A 20,416-nucleotide genomic window follows, 5' to 3' on the forward strand; every position below is an offset into this window, starting at 1 on the left:
TTACGAAAGATTAAAGAAACGCATTGGTGAAAGAAATATTTCTTGATATGTTTGAAAACACACGAAATGGGAAAAAACAATCGAACAGTATCTTCAAGTTCCGAATTTAAGCCTCTTGGACGTAAGAGATATAAATAAAGCAATACGGTCCTCATCATCATTTCCTACACATATTGACGCAAAGGGCCTCGGTTAGATTCCCCAAGTCATCTCTACCTTGAGCTTTTAAAACGATACTCCTCATTGTAACAAAATATAGGAAGATGATATATAAAATGCATCACAACTTTACTATACAAGGAAATGTATATAAAGGAAGGAGAAAACTTTAATGGAAACGGACATGATTCACCTGCTTTTAGGACTACTTTTTTTTAGCACGCACCATCACACTAGATCTGCAGTGGAGGAAAAAATTTGCCAATACTGATATAAAATGCAAATTATGTGAAGAGGAAGAATAAACCTGAATACGCTTCTTATTCGACTGCAAAATACTAAATACCACAAGAAATGATTGCAGTTCACCAACGAAAGAACACTAAGAATAGAAAGAAGACGTAATAAGAAGCCTGGTACTATATGAAATGAAAAGCAATGAAGATTTTTAAATAAGTATTATTTAAAAATTGTGGAAAGACAGAAAAGAATTGTTAAAAAACTCTAAAGCAACATTGGAAAAGGTGAAACCAAAAACAATGAAATACTTGACAGGGGAGCCGTTACAGAGGCTAAGACCCAACTTTATAATGGCGGTAGTGACTAAAAAAACAATGAGTGGGTGCAGTTTAAAATTCATTTTCATGACCACCTAAACGTTTAAGTAATATCAATGAATGCGGGTTAAAGAAGATACTTGTTAATCTGTTTGAGTATTCATCATGTCTGTAAGGCATATAGATTTCGTAAAGGTAAGGTGATGCCTCTATTTGAACCTTTTAAAATAGAACAAATATCACAGCTTTGTCTTAGGGTAGTCGAGTGCTCGCAGTGTTTAAGTAGAATTGTATTAATGTACAATAATACTTGAGAAAATAAATACTGTTGTAATTACAGGAACTATGAACGACAATGATGAAAAATATGATATGGAAATCCATATTTTTCAAGTAAGAATTTTTTAAATTCTACAAAGTTGTAACCAAAAACTACATTTTGAAAGTAAATCGTGGGTGGAAGTAGTTCGTTGGAACAGTCGTAAACTTACTTATTACTCGTCAAATCGATTTTATTTATGGGAAAGTTATTTATCTTGGTCTTAAATCTGTTAGTATGAAGCTAGTTTTACAATTTAAGAAATATGATATAGCGATTTCGGTAGAATTATAGTTACGGACGGAAACATATTGAACAGAAAAAAATAGTTTTTCCTGTAGTTAATAATGTGCTTTCACTAAATTTGACCTTCATTTAAACGGGAATTAGAACCTAATGAAGTATTAATGAATTCACAAGTTTTGTCCCAACAATTTATATACTGGGGCCTCTCGGCGCATGAATGTCGGAAACATGCGATAATAGCCAACAAAAAATGATGGAACACCAAGAAAACCCTAGTTTTGTGCTTGGCATTTCATACGATATCAAATAACTGAAATTTCACTCTTTTGTCCCAATGATCTGCATACTAGGAACACTGTGTTTGAATATGTTGGAAACCCCCCTTCATGACAGACACAGATGGGAACCTGGGACTTTGGGTGTGTAAAAACCAACCTAACCAAACCTAGTAGTTCCCAGGTCACAACCCCTAGTGATGGGCAGCACCCTAAATTATATCTTGACTAAACTGAAATAAAAATGTTATTCAGGATTACCTTTATGTGAATATTTTACGACAATTGCACCTCTAATTATACAGGTTCATCCTCAAAACATCAAGCTGATTGTTATGAGTAATAAATTCAACCACATCGTTCAAAGAAAAACTATAGGACATATATCTGTTCATCACGGCGGTTAGCGTTAGAAATGTCCGCCTCGGAGGCTTGGTCAGGTCAATCTTGGGTCACTGCGAGGGGTTAAAATTTTTGAAATCGTGGCCAACAAAAGCAGCCCTACAAGCGCACGGAAAAGAAAGGTTAGTTTGGGTCGGCTTATTGACACTGGCTTAATCCTCCTAAACATCTTAATTAGATATTGCCTATCCTAACCTTTGGTTGTACAGTATATATAACAAATTAGGGGTTCGATAAAATTGTAGTTCATTGGGACATGTCCTGGTATTTTATCGAACATATGTCCGAACATCACTAAATTTCCAAGCTTGCACCACCAGCTGATAGGCAAACGGAGCGCTACCAAACAGGAAGGAATTTTTGGGGGAAATTTTACGATCAAGTAACTTGGCCGTGTCTTCAGCGACTGATGCATTATAACGACCTTTTCCTTCCCTAACATCTCACGATAATTTATTCTAGCAGTAGTAAATGCCACTGTAAAGGACTTAACCGTGCGGTAAGAATGTATATTGATGGGACAGCATAAAATAGTAAAATTGAACGCTTCATAGCCTGGGACGACACGGGCTCTTTCTATTGGGAAATTTTAAATATTAAACTTAGCCGGTGAATATATAAATAGCTGACGTCTCCGACGGCCCGACAGATTCCAAAAAACTCGCGAGCGATCGCCATGAAGGTAGCGGGTGTGCCCACCAGCGCCGACTATCGGCCAGATACCGCATATACTTCTCAATCACTCCAGTTCTTCTCTGTCGGTGTCACCGACAACATTGGTTCCGCTCGCTCTTGACCTCGAGTTTTCTACCGAATTGGTGAAGTACTTGGTTTTGGTTTTATTGCTTTCGCCGTGTTGGATTATTCAATACTATCTTCAAAAGAAATGCTTTTGAAAGGAGAGGAAAAGTTTTTTGCCCTTGCTTTTTTAATCTCGCTCTGGTTTTTCCATAGAGAAAAGATGGCCGACCCTTCCCTCAGTGTACGGAAGTGTGTTAAAGGCTTTTAGTAATTTATTTTATCACTTTATAAATTATTGTTTATATTTATAGATTTACCTCTATATATTTTATATCTCACCCGCCTTTATTAGGCCTCTTCGATTAGCTTTCCATTTATACTAAACATCGAGATAAATTTTATGTTTTTGTTTATATGCGGCCTTTACCTATTCTTTGTAGGCGGTCCTAACTTGGAAAACGAAGTTAAACAACGTTGAGCCCATTCAACTTTTATTTTTGTTTAGATTACAATAGTTGCTCTGTAAGAGTGATGAGCTGAATATTTTTAGAAAATATTTTAAGAAATTTATTCTTTGAATAGTCTTCGTGCTGTTTTTCAAAGATGAACTAACGTTTGGTTTATTCATGCTACGCAGTTTGCGCTCTATCGTTACGATAGAAAAAGAGAGAATCACGGTTTCACTTTGCAGAAAGAGTAAATCGATTTTGATGTTTTGTTCATTCTTCTTTCAAACTGAAGTTTTTTAGATACTAATTTAAAGGAACATGTTAATTTTCAATTTCTTAGTCCTTTCAGTTTTTTCCTTTAGTCAAATAACCTGTTATTGACGAAGGGTGAGTGGGCCATTCTCTTGTGAGTGACAAGAGAGAGAGAGAGAAAGAGAGAACGATCCGATCTTTATTCTCGTCCCAAGTCTCTGTACAAGGAGTTTGGGAGCGAGTAACGTTGTTCTCGATTCAGTTTTTTTTACTCTCGTCCCAAGTCTCTGTACGGGGAGAGAGGATAAAACGTTTTAGTTTTTATTCTCGTCCCAAGGCACTGTACGGTGAGAGATTGAAAACGTAGTCCTTAGTGAACTATTGTTTAGTCTCATCCCCAGTCACTGATCTCTTTAACTTTATATATTTCCGTTTTATTCGATATATATGTATATGTTTATTGATTTTTGCATGTGTGTTTCATTTTGTACTAATGTGCTTACATTATACGACTCATTTCGCAATTCTAACCTTTTGATTTAAGGGAGAATTGCGTGCTTCAGGTAGAAATCAGTTTTATTCATGTCTAATGTGAAATTATTAAAAAATGCGATATCAGTGAAGTAAGTGCAAAATACATGTTCTGTGTTGCGGAGGGTTCGTTTGTTCGTGCTTGTCACTTGCCTAGTCCGAGACCTCTTTCAGGCTCCCCTGCACCAGGGAGAAGGAATGTTGTAGGACCTAAGGGAGTGAGGAGTGTAAACCAACGAACAGACGTTCCCTCAAAGGTATCAGACGTTGCTCGTCAAGCACGTCCTTGCCATAAGACAGGAGAGACGAAGTTTCTCCTCGTCTTCCGATGATTCGTCTCTTTAAAAGCCTGGGCGTAAAGTTTCGAGACGGTTGAAACGTTTATTAGTTCCTTCAGAACAAGTTCAACGTCCTAGCTGTAGTCATCATAAGAGTCCCGTTCATAGCGATGACGTTCATGTACAGACGTTTCTGCCACAGACTCGACGTGACGTTGAGCGGTAGACACCGTAGACACAACGTGACGTCGAGTGTCAGTCACCGTAGTCACGATATAGCATCGATCAGCAGTCACCGCTGTTACTACGTGACGTTTGAACGTCAGCCACCGCAGTCACAGGTTGATCCGAAGTTAAGTGTTTTGCAAGATATGCTGTTAAAGCTTTCTTCTTTAATAGAAGCTTTCGATCCTGTTCCTGTGCGAAAGGATCCTTTGCTTTTTGTACGTTACGGTTCTGGGATACGTGATTCGGGTCTTCAACCTTCTAGACGAGCTTTGTTACGCCACGCTGATGTTATCCCTAGTGACAGCTTTGCTGTTAAACGAGATGCGGAGCATAAATCTCGATGTAACTTTGATCGCTTTGAACGTCAGCCACCGCAGTCACAGCGTGACGTTGAGCTGCAGACACCGCAGACACGACGTGACGTTGAGCGGTAGACACCGTAGACATGACGTGACGTCGAGGGTCAGTCATCGTAGTCACGATATAGCATCGAACAGCTGTCACCGCTGTTACTACGGGACGTTTGAACATCAGTTACTTCTGTCACGACGTGTAGTAGAATAACATTCTCTGCAGTCACAACGTGACATCGACCCTCCAACTTTAACCTCTGTTCATATACAAGTTGATGTAGCCTGTCAGGCTTTTCCTTCACGTCATTCTGAATATAAATCTCCTTCTCGCAAGACTTTAGATTTATCAGATGATGTGCCTTCTGAAGAAGTTGATGACCCCCTTTCAACTAATGTACCTTTGGGGAGTCATTCAGAAGAGGAGTAACCTAGGGTGGTCCAACAATCCCTTGTTTTTTAATTATGAATTTCTTTAGTGAAATTTTGTCCTACTCGTTTTGTAACGGCTGCTCCGCCGTCTGAGTTTACTCTTGGCATGGCTTTCTTCGACGCCTACATTTACGAAGTCAGTTCTCTCTTGTTCTTCCAAGAGGGCCATGCTCTTACTGGGAGACTGGTTGGAATCCAGGAGAAGTTTAGGAAAGTCTGCTTTTGCTTTTCCTCCTTCTTAATTAGCTTCTCGCTCGGGCGTCTGGTGTGACACAGGAGAAGCTCGAGGAGAAGTTCTCGGCTTGGGAGTACCTGCCTCTGCCCAGGGAGACTTCTTAAGCCTAGTGGACTCTCCTCGTCGTCTAGCCATGAGACGCTCCAAGATTTTATGGTCTGCTTCAGAGCTAGACCATCTCCTGTTAGGAGTTTTTTTCGAGCGTTTGAAGTTTTTATTTGTTGTATTGGTCCCTGGGAGCCTTAAGTAAGAAAGTCTCTCCAGCTGTCAATGTATTGCTGTACAATTATGTCATGCATGAACAAGGCTATCAGGGATGGCTCCAATGATCTGGCAGCCACGTTCACTGCAGGAACAAGGCTATCAGGGATGGCTCCAATGATCTGGCAGCCACGTTCACTGCAGGAGTACTTAAGATGTAAGTGTGCTCAATATGTTCATTGTCAAGACAAAGTTCACGATGAAGACTACCAAATCTGTCTTGGCAGCAGTAAGGGAAGGCGACTGGATGGTCTCCCTCGACCTTCAGGATGCATACTTCCCGATTCATCCAAACTTTCAACAACATCTGAGGTTTGTGGACGGGAAAGTAATGTACCAATTTCGAGCACTGTGCTTCGGCCTCATTCCTGCTCCTCTTGTTTTTACAAGGCCCTTGCAAAATGTAGCAAGCTTTCTACATTTTTTGAGGATTCAGAGCCTCCCTTTATTTTGACGACTGGCTAATCAGGGCGTCGTCATTAAATCGCTGTCTGGAGAGCCTCTAATGGACATTAGACCTAACCAAGGAGCTAGGTCTCATAGTGAACGTAGAGAAGTCATAACTTACAGTACTCCATCCCAGACTATTCTTTATTTGGGAATGGAGATACAGTGTCGGATTTTTCGGGCCTTTTCGTCTTCCACAAGAATGGAACAAGCTCTGTTAAAAGTCCTTCACTTGCAAGAGAAAAACAGTTGCTCTGTAAGAGTTTGAACGAGCCTCGTGGGAACTCTCTCATCGCTGGAGTAGTTTATCTCTCTGGGGAGACTCACCCTTTGCCCTCTCCAATTTCACCTAAACCATTGGAACAAGGAGAAGGGCTTAGAGAGTATCTCTTTCTCAATCTCCAACTCAGTCTAGACATGTCTGTCTTGGTGGGACAGCAACATCAGACTTTGAGAAGGTCTTTCTCTTGCGATCAAGAACCCAAACCATGTGTTGTATTCAATTGCATCGGATTTGGGTTAGGGAGCTCCACTGGACAGTCTGGAATGCTCGGGTCTTTGGTCCACGGATCAGAAGGAACTCCATTTAAGGCAAGTAACATCTCTCCTTTGGCGAGATTTGTGCAAGGAAAAATGAATGTCTTGGCGGACTGCCTCAGCAGAAGAGGACAAGTCATCTCCATGGAGTGGACGTTGCACAAGACTGTGTGCGAGAAGCTATGGATGACATGGGGTCAACCCACCATAGATCTTTTTGCGACTTCACTGACAAGAGGCTCTCGACTTACTGCTTTCCAGTTCCAGATCCAGAGGCAGCACACATAGACGCTTTCCTGCTGGACTGGTCTCACCTGGACGTTTATGCCTTTCCACCTTTCAAGATCCTAAACAAGGTGCTGCAGAAGTTCACCTCTCACGAAGGGACCAGGTTGACGTTGGTTGCTCCACTCTGGCCCGCAAGAGAGTGGTTCACAGAGGTACTTCTATGGCTGGTAGACGTTCCAAGAAGTCTGCAGTTGCGGATGGATCTCTTGCGACAGCCTCACGTAAAGAGATTTCATCAAAGCCTCCCCACGCTTCGTCTAACTGCCTTCAGACTATCGAAAGACTCTTTTGAGCTCGAGGGTTTTCGAAGGAGGCAGCTAGAGCGATCGCGAGGGCTAGTAGTCCAGTCATTTTAGTCGTATTTTAGTGAAATAAATGAAAAAAATCATAAGCTAAAATTTTGCACATGACTTCCTTAGACACTTAGAAATAACATATCAAAAGTCCCCATTGATCCACCTTGAGCTTTGTCCGCCATCTTGGAAAATGGCCGCCAAATTTCTTTTTTTTGCTTTTTTCATGTAAACGGTTAGTCTGACGGAAATGACTATTCAGTACATTATTAAAACTCACCAAATTCTCTACAAAAGAGGTTTCATGCAAATGTACTCTGAAAGTGATAGTTTGCAAGCTATATCAAGTTTTTGCGAGCACAATATTTTAAATTCATACTTTTTTTCCACACCACTCATGAGGTGAAGTACGTAGGCGCATTTTTTTTTTTTTTTAATGTGGTTTCCCATTTAGGCCTAAGCCACAACTATCTCGATACTCTCCTTGTCACATATACAATTTCTTACACTAAATCTGTGATCTTAACGATTTCCTTGGACGCTCTAGCGGCTCCACTGAAGTAGAAGTAGATGGTAAAACACTAGATTTCGCCGTACCTGAATTATTGACAGGTTCTTCACAGCTAATTTCCTGTTGGTTTGCTTGACATATTTCTTCTGGTTCAACAGATTCTTCATGATCTTCATTGCCACTTTCATCAGTATCACGTGAGGGAATCTCCAGTTCATCCATTAGTTCTTCCTCGGATTGGATTATAGAGTTTGAGCAAGAAACCCCTTGACAACATACACATACGATGGAACATTTTAGACCCCCTTTTATACAGCTGCAGTTCTGTACACAGTTCTTTGTGCATGTGCACGATATCAAATGTAGCAACTTCTCAGATGCGGGTGGTAATTCTGTGGTGACAAGAAACAAGCCATCAGTGCCTTTTATCCATCCCCACTGCTCAGGGGGTAGTGGATTGCTCTGCCATAGTTGAACCTGATGGTACACACGAAGAAAATGTTGTTTTGATGTTTCTGCTGTTGGGGGAAGTCTTTCAAGTTTTACTTGCCTTTTACAACGTACTGTTGCTCTCCTAAAGCACTTCAATCGAAATGAATTTAGCTCAAATTCTTCATCAGGACCTCCATATAGGGCAATAAGTAACTTCTCTCCTGCATCAGCCACTGATTTCTGTGTTGATGTCTTGCTATTAAATACATCTACATGCTTTCTTAGTCTTTCTTTGTTCTGTAAAAGTCTGAATAATTTAAGCTTCCCTTGTCCGAAGAGAGACGAAACTGTGTCACACCCACTGGCAGCATGAATGAAAAGAATGTAATCCTTTAGTGAACCACGTGAAGCTTGTAGATCAGAAGAATTGTAGTGTCGGGCAGGCACTTTTCCACGACCAGGTTTCAAGAAAGTAATATTTCTGCTTTCTGGTGTCAGTGCAGTCAGAAGTATAAGAAGGTCAATATCTTCTCCAACAACAGCGATGGTGCTCTCAGAGTTCAAACACTCTCGTATAGCTGTTTGTATAATTAATAAATCTGCATCATCAGGTGCTTGTTTCACCGAGATACCATTTTCAGCTAGTTTTCTGGACAACTGGCTGATAAATCACGATTTGTTATGCTCATTTGATAGGAATTTTTCTTGACTAATGCATACTTTGGTGTTGGGGTAAAAAATCGTATCAGTAGTTTGCAATGTGCGTGATCTGCGTTGTCTCTCTGCATACTTTGTACTAGATTTTGAGTCACCGTATCCATCAAACACAATGACTGCCTTTGTGTGGTAATACTGTTTGATGTATGAGATGTATGCCTCATAGACCTCATCATAAGTGAGTCCTTGAATGTGTGATGGCCACACAACACGATGAAGTATAAAACCTCCATCTACTATGAAAACTGCTTCATCCAGATACTGAAATGTACTAGTACTCTTATCATTGAACACACTATACATTGCAGCTTTGTTGGTCTTTCTCATGCCCTGTTCAGTAAATAATGCAGGTGGCATTGGGGCAAGCTCGTACTGAAAATAATCTTGCAGATCAGCAGTACTAGTGTCTAATGTATGTATTATTCTTTGAAACAGAAGAGTTGTATCAACAGGAACAATATCTTCTCGTATTGTGACACTTGAGTTTATTGTTGCCAGAGATAACACACGGTTCTTGCGCTTCAATTTTACCTCACCGAAAGCTTGTCCAGTTATGGCATTCATAGCTTTTGTAGCAGTTTATTTTATTATCACCAGTTATCCCAGTTGCAAGTGACATAATCTCCTTATTGTCTGAAAAGGGTGGATGAGACAGAAACCACTGCAAAATCTTTTCTGTATCTTCATTATCTCTCACAATCCTTGAAGGTCGTAGATCAATGTGCTGTTCACTATACGAACTTCTCTATCCATAAAACTCCTCAACTTTGGTGCACATTTCACATGTATCTGGCATGCCAAGAATCCACCGACTCAATACACTATCGGTTATCCCTCGCCCATGTGTCAGCCCTCCTGAGGTCTTCATGGTCCTCATTAGCGTTTGTTCAACAGTAAGATCGGACCATAGACCAGCCCAATTCTTGTTTGAGCGCCTGATTGTAAAAAATCCTTTCTTTGTAAACTTGACAAAATCTTCATCAGGCATATCTTGCAAGTATAGGTGGCACGATTTTGCATAAGCTAAGTGACCAGCTGCATGAAAGTAAGGTATAAACTCTTGAACACACAGTAGGTCTAATTCCCAATTTCATAGTCTTTCAGCCTCTATATAGTGTAGCATCACAGTCACCATCTGGAAATATTGTATCCAAAGCATTGCTGTTTTGCCCCTTAAGGCAACTTCTTGCACATGAATGTTAAATTTCTTTACAATGCTATTTATGATAGCCGAATCCTTTACTGATGTTGCAGTCAATGTTTTGTTATCATACTGCTGAAGCATGGACTGAACCTGTTGTTTATCCTCATCAGAAATGGTTGCACCATCTAAAAGAAGCTGGCCCAATGCAGCATATGTTAACAGATGTGCTCGAAGGGCTCTGGCAAAGCTGTGTCCTGTCATCATTTTGTATGTAGATTTAGGTGCATAAACTGTCTCCCACACTTCGTTTAATCCACTACCGGCCATGGTGTACCCAATAGAACCCATAAATGACATTAAGAGATGAAAACCACCTAGTCGCACGAAAACATTACCTAAATTCAAACTGTTTTCAGTAGAGGACACAATCTCTCTTGCCTTCCATTATAGTGGCTGGTCAAAAGTAACACATGTCTCACTCTTACTCGCTTTTCTACATGAATCAGATGCAAAATGTAACACGCTGTTTATTGCATTAGAAGAGGTAGCCTTTAAATCAAGGAAAGGCAAGAAGCGAATGGACGTCGTATCAAAGTCCTCGCTATTATTGATAGCATCCATAGATCCATTCCAGTGTGGAATATCCTTAAATTTCATCCACTTCCCGCTCAACCATAGCAAATGCTTCCCATGCAGTGAAATGTGTGAAACCCGTCTATTGTGTGCACATCAAAATCTGCCTTATCAAAAACAAACTGCATGAAACAATAAGGCAAAATATTAGGAGGGGTAGTTTTCATACAAGATGCTTCAAAGAGTTGTGCTTCATTATATCCAGTAGAGAATCCCAGTTTATGTAAAATATGTACCAGGAGTCTTGATCCAAATTTCCTGTGTACGTAAACAACTACTCCGAGTAGGATCGGAGAGACAAATGTTCTTGGAAGGACTGCTTGTAGGACTGAATGAGCTATAGCAGAGCATACCCTGTGTTTGTTGTCTGTATCTCCCTTTCCTCCTTTTTCAATTATTTCATGTAATAAAACTTGAAGAGAATCAGGTATGTTGTTTTCAACATTATTAAAGAGTCCCTCAGGAGAAGGATAGTTGCTGGAGTCGTACACCTTTGACTTTATGTCCTCTTTAATAATAGCTGCTACAGTTCTAACAATCCTCATTCGCTCTTCTTTCTCACTATGGAGTTTTTCATTATAACAAGAATTACATAGCAATTTATCTCCTGATTTGCGGAAACATACAATGGGAATCTTTCTTTGGAGGGTAGTTATAACATCATTTCCATACTTTTCTTGTAATTTGGTTTTCAGATAGCTTCCACTTGTCCTGCAAGATTGGTTCTGATGCATCACATCTAACAATTCCTGCAAAGTAAATTGACAGTCATCACTGTCTTCCATATATGAACAAACTTTCTCTGACGGATTTAAGTGTTGCTTCGAAAAAAAAAAACTTGGAGCTACATGACCTATGGTATCTTGCTTCTTCTGCAACCAAACAATGAACACCAACTATAATTGCTTTTACCTTTTTGCCCCAGTCATCATTACGATTGATGCATTTATCCAGCACATTTTTTCCAAAGTCTAAGGTCATTACTTTACTAACTACTTGCCGTCTATGGAGAGGTTTTTTCTTTTCCTCTTTTTTCAAAGCACTCTTGAAAACAAAATATACACTTTTTCTTGAAATCAAACACAGTTTCTTTTGATCTAATTTTCTGTTTAATAGGTGACCCTGTTTCCTCCTGGTCAGTTGTATCTTTTTTATAAGCTGCTTTTATACTCTTTTCTCTAGTATAGTCTTTTCTGCATTTTATGTGTACTTGAATAGTTGATAAATTAACCCACTTTTGCCACTTATCATCCTCTTTTCTCACTTGCTTCAACAAGTGTCGACATACCTTTCTTAACACAAACATTTTCACTTTCTATTAAGCGTTCTTCGAAAAGTACACATAATTCACTTTGATCTGTGGTTCCTTCCATTTTTAAAGTATATTCTGAAATGAAAACAAGACAAAAAGGAAAACCATTTAGAAAATACTATGGTGCAAAAAAAAAAAAAAAAAAAAAAAATAGCCAAGTATCAAATCAAAAGCAAGTGAATAAATTCACATGGGCATACTCACACAATTTAATATGGTTACAAAACCGAGAATATCATTAAAACTACCATTCATAGCAAAAATATGCATTGAACAACTTTTGTAGGAAATATTATGATGAACAATAATGTATAAGGCAGTTATTTTCCTAAGATCAATGGTTTCCATGGAAATAGCGAAAAATTGAAATTTGGCGGCCATTTTCCAAGATGGCGGACGAAGCTCGGGGTGGACGGATGGGGACTTTTGATATGTTATTTCTAATGGTCTGTAGAAAACATTCTCCAATTTTCAGCTTGTTATGAATTTTTTCATTTTTTTTCCCTAATTTGACTGGACTATAGAAGATCCTCTACCATCAGGATCTATCAGTTGAAATAGGAGGTATTTAGAGACTGGTGCAAGTCCTCCTCTATTTTCTCTTCCAAGTGCCTCTGTAGCGCAGATTGCGGATTTTCTTCTTTATCTGAGAAACGTCGCTCCCTCTCTGCATCCACCATTAAAGGCTACAGAAGCATGTTAGCTTCTGTTTTCAGGCATAGGGGTTTGGATCTTTCTAATAACAAAGATCTCCAAGACCTGCTTAAGTCTTTCGAGACTTCCAAGGAGCGTCATATTTCGACTCCTGCTTGGAACTTGGACGTGGTCCTACAGTTCCTTATGTCAGACAGGTTTGAACCATTAAATTCAGCCTCCCTGAAGGATCTTACCCTCAAGACACTTTTTTTGGTGAGCTTGGCTTCGGCTAAATGGGTTAGTGAGATACATGCTTTTAGCAAGAACATCGGCTTCTCCACTAATAAAGCAGTATGCGCTCTTCAACTTGGTTTTTTGGCCAAGAATGAACTTCCGTCTCGTCCTTGGCCTAAATCATTTGAAATCCCCAGTCTTTCTGAGATTGTGGGGAATGAAGTTGAAAGAGTGCTGTGCCCCGTTAGGGCTCTTAAATTTTATTTATCCAGAGCTAAACCGCTACGAGGTTGTTCAGAGGCTTTATGGTGCTCCGTTAAAAAGCCCTCTTTGCCCATGTCTAAGAATGCGTGGTCTTATTTTATTAGACTTTTGATTCGGGAGGCACACTCTCATTTAAGTGAGAAGGATCGTAATTTACTTAAAGTCAAAGCTCATGAAGTCAGAGCGATAGCAACTTCAGTGGCGTTTAAGCAAAATAGATCCATTAAAAGTATTATGGACGCGACCTTTTGGAGAGGCAAGTCGGTATTCGCTTCATATTACTTGAAAGATGTCCAGACTCTTTATGAGGACTGCTACACACTGGGACCATTCGTAGCAGCGAGTGCAGTAGTGGGTGAAGGCTCTACCACTACATTCCCTTAATCCCAATATCCTTTTAATCTACTCTTGAAATTTTTAATCTTATTTTGGGTTGTACGGGAGACTAAGAAGTCTTTCGCAATCTTTTTGATTTGGCGGGTGGTCAAAATGTTGTTTCTTGAGAGCGCCCAGATTAAGGGTATTGATGAGGTCCTGTTATAGGGGTGTTCGCCCTGGATATAACAGCTCCTGGGAGTCTTTCAGCATCCTGAGAGGATGGCTGGGCTTCGTGAGGAAAGCGGAATAATGAGGCAAAGTAATCATCAGAGTCAGCTTCCTTACCAGGTACCTATACTTAAGTTTGTTTTTATGAAATGTTTGTCAAAAACTCTTGAGCATATACGCCTTTATTGTTATAATACTGGTCTCTACCCACCACCATGGGTGTGAATCAGCTATTTATATATTCACCGGCTAAGTTTAATATTTAAAAATGATATTTTCCTTATAAAATAAATTTTTGAATATACTTACCCGGTGAATATATAATATTAAAGGCCCTCCCTTCCTCCCCAATAGAAACCCTGCGGACTGAGAAGAACTGGAGTGGTTGAGAAGTATATGCGGTATCTGGCCGATAGTCGGCGCTGGTGGGCACACCCGCTACCTTCATGGCGATCGCTCGCGAGTTTTTTGGAATCTGTCGGGCCGTCGGAGACGTCAGCTATTTATATATTCACCGGGTAAGTATATTCAAAAATTTATTTTATAATGAAAATATCATTTTCAATATTAATCTTACCCGATGATCATGTAGCTGTCAACTCCGTTGCCCGACAGAAATCTAAGGTCGGGATACGCCAGCGATCGCTATACTGGTGGGGGTGTACACAACAGCGCCATCTGTGAGTAGGTACTCAAGTACTTCTTGTCAACAAGAACTCAATTTTTCCTCTGTCGTGCCGCCGGCAAGACCTACTTGGATACGCTGTTGATTCTGGAGTTGTTGTTCACGATTTGGTGATGTATTCACTCTAGAGTTTAGCCTTCGCTATTCAGGAAGCTTTATCATTAGCTTAGCAAGCTTTTGGAATTAATTTGGATTAAATTCATGATCATCGGGTAAGTATATTCAAAAATTTATTTTACTAATGAAAATAACATTTTTCAATATTAATCTTACCCGATGATCATGTAGCTGTTGTTGCCAGCTCGCAGACTGACCAGCAGCGGCATGATGTTGGATCCGCAGCAGCTACGCATGCACCCGTACTGCCGGATTCAGCCGTTCAGCTTTTTGCTCTGCCTTTGCCACTTCCTACTCAGCTTTCGGATGATGGAGTATCAGATGACGAAGCTGCACATTTGGATGAACCGCACTCCGACTTTGAAGGGCCCAAGTCTACGCCTCCCTCCTTAGACTTTCGTAAAGTCCTTGCCTTGTTCAGGGACTTGTATCCAGAGCAGTTTGTGTCTGCAACCCCTCGCTCTCCTCCCTCCGAGTTTGCTCTGGGCATGCAGTCTGCTGCTCCTGCCTTCACCAAGCTTGTTCTCGCACGATCATCTAAGAGAGCTTTGAGGGTTATGGGAGAGTGGTTGCATTCCAAGAAGCAACTGGGAAAGACTGCTTTCATCTTTCCGCCTACCAAGCTTGCTTCCAAGTCGAGCGTCTGGTATGCCACGGGAGAGGAACCCGGCTTGGGAGTTCCTGCCTCTGCCCAGGGCGACTTCTCAAGTCTGGTTGAGTCTCCCCGCAGGTTGGCTATGAGACGATCGAAGATCTGCTGGTCCTTTTCTGACATGGATCATCTGTTGAAGGGAGTCTTTCGTGCCTTCGAGATCTTCAACTTCCTCGATTGGTGTTTGGGAGCCTTAAGCAGGAAGACTTCCCCTTCGGATAAGGACTCTGCCATGCTGATCATGTCTAGCATGGACAAAGCCATTGGGGATGGGTCTGGTGAGCTTGCGGCTTCGTACGTGTCGGGAGTGCTTAAGAAGAGAGAACATCTTTGCTCCTTCTTATCAGCTGGTATCACTCCTTGCCAGAAGTCAGAGTTGTTGTTTGCTCCTCTCTCCAAGTGTCTGTTTCCGGAGGAGCTGATCAAGGGGATGGCTGCCTCGCTTATCCAGAAGGATACCCATGATCTTATGGCATCTTCCGCACGTAAGGCTAAAACCTTACCTTCCGTGCCTAGACCCTTCCGCCCTGCAGCAGTAGACACACCTGCAACTAGGTTCATCCCGCCCTTTCGTGGCAGAACCTCCAGCAGAGGAGGTACCCGTGCCGACAGTCACCGTGGCAAGTCCAAGAAGGGTTCCAAGTCCGCAAAAGGCAAGTTCTGACTGCCTTCCTCTCCAGACAGCAGTGGGAGCCAGACTCAAGACCTTCTGGCAAGCTTGGGAGAGCAGAGGTGCAGACGCTCAGTCTGTGAAGTGGCTAAGGGAGGGATACAGAATTCCGTTCTGCCGCAGTCCCCCTCTAGCTGCATCTCCCATCAACCTCTCTCCCAACTACAAGGAGAAGAACAAGAGGCTAGCGTTGCAACAAGAGGTGTCGCTCTTGCTACAAAAGGAAGCGGTAGTCATAGTCCGGGATCATCAATCCCCGGGCTTCTACAACCGTCTCTTCCTGGTAGAGAAGAAGACAGGAGGTTGGAGACCGGTGCTGGACGTCAGTGCTCTCAATGCTTTTGTCACCAAGCAGACGTTCACGATGGAGACGACGAAGTCGGTCCTAGCAGCGGTCAGGCAGGAGGACTGGATGGTCTCGTTAGACCTGGAAGACGCGTACTTTCACGTCCCCATCCATCCAGACTCCCAACCTTTCCTAAGGTTCGTCTTTGGAAAGGTTGTGTACCAGTTCCAAGCCCTGTGCTTTGGCCTAAGCATGGCACCTTTTGTGTTTACCAGACTGATGAGGAATATTGCGAAATTCCTTCACTTGGCAGACATCAGAGCCTCCCTCTATTTGGACGACTGGCTTTTAAGAGCTCCAACAAGTCGTCGCTGTCTGGAGAATCTCAGATGGACTATGGATCTGACCAAGGAATTGGGCCTCCTGGTCAATATAGAGAAGTCCCAGCTCGTCCCATCCCAGACCATTGTCTATCTAGGTATGGAGATTCAGAGTCGAGCTTTTCGGGCTTTTCCGTCGGCCCCAAGGATCAATCAAGCCCTAGAATGCATCCAGAGCATGCTGAGAAGGAACCGATGTTCAGTCAGGCAGTGGATGAGTCTAACAGGGACACTTTCATCGCTGGCCCAGTTCATCGAGTTAGGGAGACTCCACCTCCGCCCCCTTCAGTATCATCTAGCTGCTCACTGGAGAAAGGACATGACGCTAGAGGCGGTCTCAGTGCCTGTTTCCGAAGAGATGAGGTCTACTCTAACGTGGTGGAAGAACAGCATTCTTCTCAAGGAAGGTCTACCATTGGCTGTTCAGACCCCCGACCACCGTCTCTTCTCGGACGCATCGGACACGGGCTGAGGTGCGACACTGGACGGACAGGAATGCTCGGGCACATGGAATCAGGAGCAAAGGACACTTCACATCAATTGCAAGGAGTTGTTGGCAGTTCATCTGGCCTTGATAAACTTCAAGTCCCTCCAGCTAAACAAGGTGGTGGAGGTGAACTCCGACAACACCACAGCCTTGGCTTACATCTCCAAGCAAGGAGGGACTCATTTGAGGAAGTTGTTCGAGATCGCAAGGGACCTCCTCATTTGGTCAAAAGATCGAAAGCTTTCGCTGGTAACGAGGTTCATTCAGGGCGATATGAATGTCATGGCAGATCGCCTCAGCCGGAAGGGTCAGGTCATCCCCACAGAGTGGACCCTTCACAAGAATGTTTGCAGCAGACTATGGGCCCTGTGGGGGCAACCCACCATAGATCTATTCGCTACCTCGATGACCAAGAGGCTCCCGATGTATTGTTCTCCGATTCCAGACCCTGCAGCAGCTCACGTGGATGCCTTTCTGCTGGATTGGTCCCATCTCGACCTGTATGCGTTCCCGCCGTTCAAGATTGTCAACAGGGTACTTCAGAAGTTCGCATCTCACGAAGGGACACGGTTGACGTTGGTTGCTCCCCTCTGGCCCGCGAGAGAATGGTTCACCGAGGTACTGCAATGGCTAGTGGACGTTCCCAGGACTCTTCCTCTAAGAGTGGACCTTCTGCGTCAACCTCACGTAAAGAAGGTACACCCAAACCTCCACGCTCTTCGTCTGACTGCCTTCAGACTATCGAAAGACTCTCAAGAGCTAGAGGCTTTTCGAAGGAGGCAGCCAGAGCGATTGCCAGAGCAAGGAGGACATCCACTCTCAGAGTCTATCAGTCTAAATGGGAAGTCTTCCGAAGCTGGTGCAAGGCGAATGCAGTTTCCTCAACCAGTACCACTGTAACCCAGATTGCTGACTTCCTGTTACATCTAAGGAACGTAAGATCCCTATCAGCTCCTACGATCAAGGGTTACAGGAGTATGTTGGCAGCGGTCTTCCGCCACAGAGGCTTGGATCTTTCCACCAACAAAGATCTACAGGACCTCCTTAGGTCTTTTGAGACCTCAAAGGAACGTCGGTTATCCACACCAGGCTGGAACCTAGACGTGGTTTTAAGGTTCCTAATGTCATCAAGATTTGAACCGCTCCAATCAGCCTCTTTTAAGGACCTCACATTAAAAACTCTTTTCCTCGTTTGCTTAGCAACAGCTAAAAGAGTCAGTGAGATCCACGCCTTCAGCAGGAACATAGGTTTTACATCTGAAACGGCTACATGTTCCTTGCAGCTCGGTTTTTTGGCTAAAAACGAGCTTCCTTCCCGTCCTTGGCCTAAGTCGTTCGAGATCCCAAGCCTGTCCAACTTGGTGGGGAACGAACTAGAGAGAGTACTTTGCCCAGTAAGAGCTCTTAAGTACTATTTAAGACGGTCAAAGCCATTACGAGGACAATCAGAAGCTTTATGGTGTTCTATCAAGAAGCCTTCTCTACCGATGTCTAAGAACGCAGTTTCTTACTACATCAGGCTTCTGATTAGAGAGGCACATTCTCATCTGAAGGAAGAAGACCTTGCTTTGCTGAAGGTAAGGACACATGAAGTTAGAGCTGTCGCTACTTCAGTGGCCTTCAAACAGAACCGTTCTCTGCAGAGTGTTATGGATGCAACCTATTGGAGAAGCAAGTCAGTGTTCGCATCATTCTATCTCAAAGATGTCCAGTCTCTTTACGAGAACTGCTACACCCTGGGACCATTCGTAGCAGCGAGTGCAGTAGTAGGTGAGGGCTCAGCCACTACATTCCCATAATCCCATAACCTTTTTAATCTTTCTCTTGAATACTTTTTATTGTTGTTTTTTGGGTTGTACGGAAGGCTAAGAAGCCTTCCGCATCCTGTTGATTTGGCGGGTGGTCAAATTCTTTCTTGAGAAGCGCCTAGGTTAGAGGTTGTGATGAAGTCCTTTAGTATGGGTTGCAGCCCTTTATACTTCAGCACCTAGGAGTCGTTCAGCATCCTAAGAGGACCGCTAGGCTCAGTAAGGAAGACGTACTTAAAAAAGGCAGAGTAATAGTTCAAGTCGACTTCCTTACCAGGTACTTATTTATTTTATGTTTGTTATTTTGAATAACTGCTAAAATGAAATACGGGATACTTAGCTTCTTTGTTAACATGTATGCTGGTCTCCACCCACCACCCTGGGTGTGAATCAGCTACATGATCATCGGGTAAGATTAATATTGAAAAATGTTATTTTCATTAGTAAAATAAATTTTTGAATATACTTACCCGATGATCATGAATTTAAGAACCCTCCCTTCCTCCCCATAGAGAACCAGTGGACCGAGGAGAAAATTGAGTTCTTGTTGACAAGAAGTACTTGAGTACCTACTCACAGATGGCGCTGTTGTGTACACCCCCACCTGTATAGCGATCGCTGGCGTATCTCGACCTTAGATTTCTGTCGGGCAACGGAATTGACAGCTACATGATCATCGGGTAAGTATATTCAAAAATTTATTTTACTAATGAAAATAACATTTTTTGAAACTAAGCAGGAGCTGCCCATGACTTTTACGCGGACCAGGCTGAACTTAGAAAATATTGCCATGGTAAAGGTACCAGTAAATCATAATATGTAAAATGATGAAATAATTTTATATCAGATCATAATAAATAAAAACGATTTGTCAAGTATTAAGAAAGATATAGTAGGGCAAGGCAATTTTTGACACTTCTTTAGAAACCTTTGTAAGAAATCTATATTAATAATTTATTACCAAAAACCAAATATGTTTTCAAATGAGGGAGGTCTCCTCTATAAAAATGGTTCGTCTCATAATCATCAAAGAATTAGAAATTACCTTATTTCAGCAATAAAAAGAATTATCTTGGAGGCGAGGCAATTTTGGACAACTCTGTATCTCTGTTAAGCGGTAACGCTCAGTTGGGTAAATTATCACAATTTGTGGTCACTATCAGTATAAATATACTAGAAAAATAATTTACTAACATGAATTTGTGTGTCCGTAGTCCAAGATTGTCCACTTTTATCTCGCCAAGAAAAAAAGTGAGAAATTTGCCTTTTTAAATATCTGACTTACCCGGTAGTTATATATATAGTTATACGTCCCTGACGCCACGGCAGAAATTTCAAAACTCGCGGCAATCGCTGATTGGGTAGCCAGGTGTACCACCAGTGTGCCATCTAGCCAGGTACTGGAACCATTCCAGTGATTCCTCAGATCTTCCCTGCTGCCGCACCGGCGACATCGTTGGATTTTTCACTTGCTCCTAACCTGTATAATTGCAGTTATCTTGGTGATGTACAATTTGCTTTTGGCTTCCGCTCGATTGTTTTTTTTGTTTTATTTTGACTGAGAGTTAGTGGTTGGAATATGATCGCTATGTTCGTAGCTTGGAAGGGGTAGGATTAGGAGT

At 42.0% G+C, this 20,416-nt stretch overlaps 1 protein-coding gene across 1 annotated transcript in view; it reads left to right on the top strand.

Moving 5' to 3' along the window:
* Positions 1-707: 707 nt before the first annotated feature.
* Positions 708-20,416, top strand: part of LOC137645725 (putative autophagy-related protein 11) — a 507,493-nt gene continuing 487,784 nt past the window's right edge. The window contains exon 1 of the mRNA XM_068378611.1: positions 708-911. Within this exon, the coding sequence (XP_068234712.1) occupies positions 882-911 (30 nt within the window). The 5' untranslated portion in view covers positions 708-881. The remainder of the gene's footprint in view (positions 912-20,416) is intronic.

The sequence above is a fragment of the Palaemon carinicauda genome, chromosome 8, assembly GCF_036898095.1.
Source record: "Palaemon carinicauda isolate YSFRI2023 chromosome 8, ASM3689809v2, whole genome shotgun sequence".
Classification (NCBI taxonomy): Eukaryota; Metazoa; Arthropoda; class Malacostraca; order Decapoda; family Palaemonidae; genus Palaemon; species Palaemon carinicauda.